Consider the following 7,819-nt stretch of genomic DNA (forward strand, 5'->3'; position numbering starts at 1 on the left):
CACACACTTAAAGGGAGAGAGATGGGTGGCTGTGGGTGTTGGGGGTGGGGCTTCCCCCGCCGGCTAGGCCGGGGGCGGGTAGAACCCCCAAAAAAACGGGGGACCCCTGGCAAACCGGGGGGGTTTGGCAACCCTAAATGGGAGAGTGGTTGGAGAAATAAGAATGGATCATGTGGCCGATGGGTGAAAGAAGTAAAAAAGAGAAGAGAGGTAAAACAATGGATAGACAGGCCAGGCGAGGAGAGGAAGTGGAGGAAGCTACAAAAGGGGGGGAGTGAAAAAGTGAGGAGGAAACCGGGTATGTGAACAGTAGGGTCGCCAGATCTGAGCTGGAAAATACCTGGAGACTTTGGGGGTGGATCCGGGCGAGGGCGGGGCTTGGGGAGGGGAGGGGCCTCGGCATGGTCCATTGCCACAGAGTCCACCCTTCAAAGCAGCCATTTCCTCCAGGGAAGCTGATCTCTGTCAGATGGAGATCACCAAGCCCCACCGGGAGGCTGGCAACCCTCGTGAACAGAGAAGTTTGGGGAGCAATAGGTAAGTGGCTGAATGTAGATGGGATGAGGGACAGGGGAGGGCTCGAGCCCCCTCACTTACTTGGCCTCCTCCAGTTCCTCCGTCCTCTGGATGGCGTCCGTCTCGTACTTGGTCCTCCACTGAGCCACCTCGGAGTTGGCCTTGGAGAGCGATCGTTGAAGCTCTGCCTTGGCCTCCATCTCCTCCTCGTACTGCTCCCGCAACAGGTCGCAGTCGTGGCGGGCCGACTGGAGAGCGTGCGCCAGAGCATTCTTGGCCTGGGGGTGGGGGGGGGAGGGAAGCGTCATCTCTCGGTGGCCTTCAGTCCCTACCTGGCTCGTTTCGTCCTCTTCTCTGAGCTCGGTTCACCCATCCCGACCTACGACCTCCATGTGTTCCTTGCCTTCGCCTCTTCCTCCAGTTGCCTCTTTAGATCTTCCAGTTGTTGGGTATAGGTCAGCTTCCCTCGTGTGAGCTGGTTTATCAAAGCGTCCTTTTCATCCAGCTGGCGGGACAGTTCCCCTAAGAAGAAGAAGAAGAACAGTCATTTTCTTTGCTTTGAAGCGGAGGGATTCACTTTCTCAAGGCAGATCCCCTTCCTTCTGAGACAGAGTTGTCAATGGAGTTCATCCGCGTGGGCCACCATCTGGGAGAGGCCCTGAAAGGATTCAACTTGCAACCTGTCTGATCTATCAGTTTACATTCCAAGATGGCACCACCAAAGGCCAACGCAAGGTTCTCCAGACCGGATTGCAAAGTAGTGGTTAACAGATTTTATTCTTTGTTCATCTTGAGTCAAGACAAAAGGCTCAGGCCACGCATGTATCCAGTTTTTGGAAAATATCACAGTGGACATCCACAGTGGTGGGCTCTCTGCCGAAAAACATTAGGAAATTTTAGGAAAATTTTAACACCACCTTTGGTCACTGCTGTGTTTTATTAGTCTTAATTTGCTTTTAATAATGTTTATGCGTCTGTGCCTGGTTTGCCAGTTGTACGGCTGTGGATAGGAAAGCACTCCAGAGAGTTATCATCACAGCCCAGAAGATTATTGGCTGCCCTCTCCCGTTCCTGGAGGAATTGTATAGTTCTCGATGTTTGAAAAAAGCAAAGAACATTTTGCAGGATTTGTCACACCCTGAACACTCCCTGTTTGAACTGCTGCCTTCGGGTAGAAGATATAGGACAATTAAAACAAGGACAAACAGATTAAAAAATAGTTTTTATTCGAGAGCTATTATTGCTTTAAATGCTGTATGAAATTGGAATTTGGGTGACATTGGTGGTTTAAGTTGCAATGTGAACCTTAAGGGAGTTATGGAATGGCTGTGAATGGTTGTGTGAGTGTATATGAGTATGGTTATAGATCACTGAAATGATTGCATCTTTAATTTCGTTGTACTATGTACAATGACAATAAAGTATATTATTATTATTATTATTATTATTATTATTATTACTATTATTATTATTATTATTATTATTTATCATGTTGTACACCGCCCTGAGCCCAGTCCCTCCAGGGTACGACGGTCTAAAAATCAGATTTAATAAATAAATAATAAATCATTCCACTTTTGAACTAACGGAAATTGATCATTTTGGAAGATAAAAAAGAGAGGCAGATAGAGAAAGCTGAGTATAGTAGGAAGGATGGAGTAAAGTAGGAAGACGTGGATGAATGAATGTCACTGCGAGTTGGAAAAAATGGATAAGCTAGAAGATGCAAAGAATAAAAGAAGGACAGGTGATAAGGAAGAGCTGTGTCATTTCCCTGCCTGTCTCTCTGGAACTCACCATTCTCTGTCTGTAGCTTGGCCCGCTGCGTGGTGAGGTCATTAACCATCCGTTGAGTCTCTTCAGACTTGGTCCGGTGTTCGTTCATTTGGTCTTCAAACGTGCGGCACATCTTCTCCAGGTTGGCCTGAAATCCAACAAAGAGAAAGAGCTGGTGAGAAAAAAATTAAAGGGGCAGGAAGAGGATAAAGAAGAAAAAAAGCGAAAGGAGGATGGATGCGTGGACAGGTCGGTAGGCATTCAGATGGTTAGAGATACACAGAAAGAAAGAAAAACTACATGAAGAAAAGGAGAGAGAAGGTGACTGAGAAGAAGAGCAAGAAAACAAAGTAGGTAAGAAGACAACCAAAGAAAGACAAGAAAAAGGAGATAGTCAAGAATTGAACAAATGGGAGATGTCAGATGTAGAAATGTTTTAATTTTGGAAGGAGGTATGCTGGCTCCCAAATTTACCCCTTCCCAACCTTGTATCCGTCCAAATTGACTCCAAACGTTTCCTAGTCCCTCCTCCATTGATTCTAGCTCCTCCTCCTCAGATCTTGACATCACCATCTTCCCCTGCTCCGCCCCACAAATGGCCCCACCTCTCCCTCCTCTAGTCCCAACCTTGGCTTTCATGAGTTGCTCCATGTTGGAGGTGACGTCGTCCAGCTCCAGCTTGAACTCGCTCTTCTCCTTCTCCAGCTTCTGCTTCACCCGCTGCAGGTTGTCGATCTGCTCGCCCAGCTCTGCCACCGAGTCGGCGTGCTTCTTGCGCAGGGTCGCCGCCGTGGCCTCGTGCTGCAGCGTGGCCTCTTCTAGGTCGCGACGCATCTTCTGGAACTCGGCTTCTCGCTTCTTGTTCATCTCAATCTGCACCGAGGTGGCGCCACCCGCCTCCTCCAGCCGCTCGCTGATCTCCTCCAGCTCCCGGGAGAGGTCGGACCGCTGCTTCTCCACCTTGGCCCGGGCCGTGCGCTCGGCCTCCAGCTCTTCTTCCAGCTCCTCGATCCGTGCCTGCACCGGGGAGAAAGAAGCCATGCTTTTAGGGAGATTGAGATCAGGGACCCCCAATGTGGTGTCTAAGGGCACCCTGGCTCCAGCTAGGGATACCATTCCCCAGGTGGGGGCAGGGGAATCCCCACTTCCGTGGGCTCCTGCCCGCCGTTGGCCAGCTGGCCAGCGGGAGGAGATTCCCCCCACCCCCGACACTGTGCGTGATGCGCTGATGTCACTTCCTGGTTATCCGGTTCCAGATAACATGGGGGGATGCAACGCTCTGCTTTTTGGACAAAACTCTATGGTTTGAGGCTGTTTTTACCATAGAGTTTTGCCCAAAAAGCAGAGCGTCGCCCCCGACGTCACTTCCGGGTGATGTCAGCACATCACGCGGTGTCCCTGCCCACCCCCAGAACACCCCCCAAATCCCCCTGCTAGCATGACAAAGGGACTTGGCAACCCTAGCCCCCGCTGAGACCTTTCCTGGCACCTGCCAAGTGTTTTTAGAAAGTGGGCGGGGTTAGGCAGCACTTTTACCCAGGAGGGCTTCTGATTGGCACTGAGGATTTGACTGGCGGTGCCGTTTTTTTAAGAAGTGCTGCTTTGGCGGCAGCTGCCACCACAGCCCAAGGATCTTCACCCCACTAATGTGTATGCAAGACAAGATTTCTAAACAATGTGATGCTCGTTTTTAAAAGGCATCCCGCTTCTGCCTGAAACGTTGAAGAGTTATGTGTGGCCTTGCTCCCTGACAGTTTATAACAGGGTGGCCAAACTTACTTAATGTAACAGCCACATAGAGTAAACGTCAGATGTTTGAGAGCCGCAAGACATGAACAAATATTACACACACGTTTTTATAAAAATATGCGGATTTGCTTTTTATTAACATTAAATTAGATTGTGTGAAAGAGCCACATGTGGCTCCGGAGCTGCAGTATGGCCACCCCTGGGTTATAAGCAAATCTGCCTCTTGCGGCAGCCATTTTGTGGTTGGCTCCACCTCCTGCGGCAGCCATTTTGTTCTCATGCCCACCACCTTGGGTCAGAATTCCAAAGTGGCTTGCAGGCTGAGAAAGGTTGGGGACCCCCAGCCTTAAGGCATTGAAAGAGTTTTGTTCCAGAGTTTAAAAGAGGAAAACACTAACGTTGGCCTAAAAGCCCCCAGACAACTGCTCATCTTTTACCTGCAGCTCTTTGAGCTTCTTCTGCAGCTGGATGCCCAAGGCCTGCTCGTCTTCAATTCTTGCATTCAGTGCATTGAGCTCAAAGTCTTTCCTGGGAATAAGGATAAGAACAAAGATAAGGACCAAGGCTTTGCAGCAGCCAAAGAAACACGTGGCACCATTCGTACCCTGTTCCTGGCAGGGGGAGTGGACAGTAGACCCGGCCCCTTACTTTTTCAACTTCTCGTCCAGCTGCTGTTTGTCATTCTCTAAATCCATGATGCTCTCTTGCGTCAGCTTCAAGTCACCTTCCAGCTTCCTCTTTGCCCGTTCCAGGTCCATCCGGATCTTCTTCTCCTGCTCCAGCGAGCCTTCCAGCTGAGGAGCAAAGAACGGCGGTCAAGAAACGGCTCCTCCCAAGAGCGACTGGACTCGTCCAACACCAGAGACAAGAGTCTTCCTCCTCCAGTCCCATTGCTACGATCGCGGTACTTACATCGTCGACCTGTTGCTCCAGCTTGGCCTTGGCTTTCGTTAGGACGTTGACCTTGTCCTCTTCTGCCTGTAGGTCATCCAGGGCTTGTTGGTGGGCTTCCTGGAGGGCCTTCTTTTCCTTGGTTAGCTTGACGATGATCTCATCCAGGCCAGCCATTTCCTCTGTGAGGTTCTTAACCTGTGACCATATTGGAGTTTGCAGTATTAGCTAGCTGAAGCAAGCAAAATTCAGGATGGGCCACGGGAAGGCCAGTCTCCAGGTGGGACCTGGGGATCCACCAGCATTCCAGCTCGTCCCCAGACTACAGAGATCAGTTGCCATGGAGAAAATGGATGCTTGGAGGGGGGACGTGATGGCACTGCACACCACTGAGGTCCCTGTCCTCCCCAGGCACCGCCTCCAAATCCCCTGGAGTTTCCCAACCTGGATCTGGCAACCCTGGATGTAGGAAGCTGGTGTTCAGCCGAAGGCACTGAGTCGGACCCCAACTTGACATGGCATTATATTTGCAAACCTTTATGATTTTCTGTATGGTGTTGGATTCAATGTACCTTGTTTCCAACTGACCTTCCCCCTGGGAAGGGGCTCCTGTTATCCCTCAAAATGAGCTTCCGCCAGACCCAGTGAGCCAAGGGGATGAGCCAAGCCATTTCCTCCAGTTTTGCAAGCCTTTCAAATAGTGCTTCGTAGAACTGTGAAGCCCTCAAATTCAGCTTCACTATGTCAGGCACGCAGCCTAGTTCAGATAAACAACTCTATGAAATCGAACTAGACTAACTTTAAAGATCACCCATTACTAGCCTTGGACATTTGTCCCAACACGATGGTGGCCCTAAAGGCCAATAGATCTAAGATGGTGCACTCAAAGGCTGTGTTTCAGACCACAGGAATTGGCACCATAATTGGCACCGAAACCTGGTGACTCTGCACTCAAAGGCTGTGTTTCAGACCACAAGAATTGGCACCATAATTGGCACCGAAACCAGTTAAAGAAACCTGGTGGCGCTCAGAGGTTCCCAAAAGCTAGGGTTGCCAACTTCCAGGCAGTGGCTGGAGATCTCCTGCTATTACAGCTGATCTCCAGGGGACAGAAATCAGTCCCCTGGAGAAAATGGCTGCTTTGAAGGTGGACTCTATGGCATTGTACCCCATTGAAGTCCCTCTCCTCCCCAAACCCCGCCCTCCTCACGCGCCACCTCCCAAATCTCCAGGTAGTTTCCAACCCAGAGCTGGCAACTCTGCCAAAAACATTCATTTCTGGAACACCAGGGACAATCCACCAGCCAAGCCCTCCACACAATCCAGTTGATGCCAGCAAAGCTCCTTGGGTGATACAGTGAAGACAATTTTGGGCTCAACTCAAATAATGGCCCCTTCCTTTCTCCATCTTCACCTTGTTCTCCGTTGCGTGCTTCTCTTTCTCCACCTTGGCTAGAGTCAACTCCAAGTCATCGATATCCTTCTTGAGCTCCGAGCACTCATCTTCAAGTTTCCGCTTCTTGGCTGTCAGCTCAGCATTCATCTCCTCTTCGTCCTCCAGACGCTCGGTCTGTTCCTTCACCTTGGCCTCCAACTGGATCTTGTTTTTGATCAGCTGGTCGCAGCGTTCTTCGGCATCTGCAAGATTGTCTTGCTCCTGATAACGAGGAAATAAGAGAGCAGAAAGGTTCATGTGCCAAAGTCTCTTATCAACCAAGAATATTTTGCTTTTGGTTGCTTATCTCTCACACTTTGGGGGTTGCAGACAATATTCTTCTTGCCCCCAAGGAAGCTCCGTGTGAGCAAACTTGATGCTTCACATACACGGAGCTCTCAGAATGCTCCATAACTCACCGCCTGGACTTGCAGCTGTAGGTCATTCTTCTCCTGCAGCAGGGAGACCATCTTCTCCTCCAGCTCTTTGCGACGACCCTCTGTCTTCTCCAGAGCTTCCTTCAGCCTCGCGAGCTCTTCCTTCAGGGCCGCCAACTCCTTCTCCGTCTCCGCACTCTTCAGCAGTGGCTTGATCTTGAAGAATAGCCTCATCCATGGCCAGTTCTTCACTACCATGAAGGCTCGGATGTTGTACTGGATCACCAGCAGAGATTCCCTGGATGTGGGGAAGGGAGGGAGGCAGTTTGGAATCAAATGTCAGCATGCAAGAACTCCAAAATACCACCCAGATAATGACGTTGCATTCCGCAAGAAGGTAGCTCACCCATAGAAGTGCGTAGAAACAGGGCCAAGAACATACGACTATATGAAGCTGCCTAGAGAGGTGGTGAGCTCTCCTTCACTGACAGCTTTCAAGAAGAGGCTGGACGAATATTTGTCAGAGATGCTGTAGGCTGGTCTTGCATTGGGCTGGGGGTTGGACTAGAGGGTCTGTAGGGCCCCTTCCAACTCTATGATTCTATGAAGCTGCTTTATATTGAATCAGGCCATTAAGAACATAAGAACATAAGAGACGCCGATGTGGGATCAGGCCAAAGGCCCATCCAGTCCAACACTCTGTGTCACACAGTGGCCAGAAATATCAGGTGCCATCAGGAGGTCCACCAGTGGGGCCAGGACTCTAGAATTCCTCACACTGTTGACCCCCCCAAGCACCAAGAAGACAGAGCATCACTTGCCCCAGAGTCCCTATGTATACCTTGTGGCTAATAGCCACTGATGGACCTCTGCTCCATAGGCTTATCTAATTCCCTCTTGAAGCCGTCCATGCTTGTAGCCGCCACCACCTCCTGTGGCAGTGAATTCCATGTGTTAATCACTCTTTGGGTGAAGAAGGACTTCCTTTTATCCGTTCTAACCTGACCGCTCAGCGACTTCATGGAGTGCCCACGAGTTCTTGTATTGTGAGAAAGGGAGAAAAGTACCTCTTTCC

The 7,819-nt window shown here is 50.2% G+C and overlaps 1 protein-coding gene across 1 annotated transcript in view; it reads right to left on the bottom strand.

Annotated features, from left to right (window-relative positions):
* The window catches only part of LOC107107576 (myosin-7-like), a 64,478-nt gene that overhangs the window by 22,537 nt on the left and 34,122 nt on the right, over window positions 1-7,819 (bottom strand). The window contains exons 21-29 of the mRNA XM_015407884.1: window positions 6,787-7,042; window positions 6,347-6,589; window positions 4,954-5,130; window positions 4,690-4,835; window positions 4,479-4,569; window positions 2,920-3,309; window positions 2,314-2,440; window positions 920-1,038; window positions 598-794 (exon numbers count right to left, since the gene is read on the bottom strand). Of these exons, the coding sequence (XP_015263370.1) occupies window positions 598-794; window positions 920-1,038; window positions 2,314-2,440; window positions 2,920-3,309; window positions 4,479-4,569; window positions 4,690-4,835; window positions 4,954-5,130; window positions 6,347-6,589; window positions 6,787-7,042 (1,746 nt within the window). The remainder of the gene's footprint in view (window positions 1-597; window positions 795-919; window positions 1,039-2,313; window positions 2,441-2,919; window positions 3,310-4,478; window positions 4,570-4,689; window positions 4,836-4,953; window positions 5,131-6,346; window positions 6,590-6,786; window positions 7,043-7,819) is intronic.

The sequence above is a fragment of the Gekko japonicus genome, unplaced genomic scaffold (genome assembly GCF_001447785.1).
Source record: "Gekko japonicus isolate JY-2015 unplaced genomic scaffold, Gekko_japonicus_V1.1 scaffold4320, whole genome shotgun sequence".
Taxonomy (NCBI): domain Eukaryota; kingdom Metazoa; phylum Chordata; class Lepidosauria; order Squamata; family Gekkonidae; genus Gekko; species Gekko japonicus.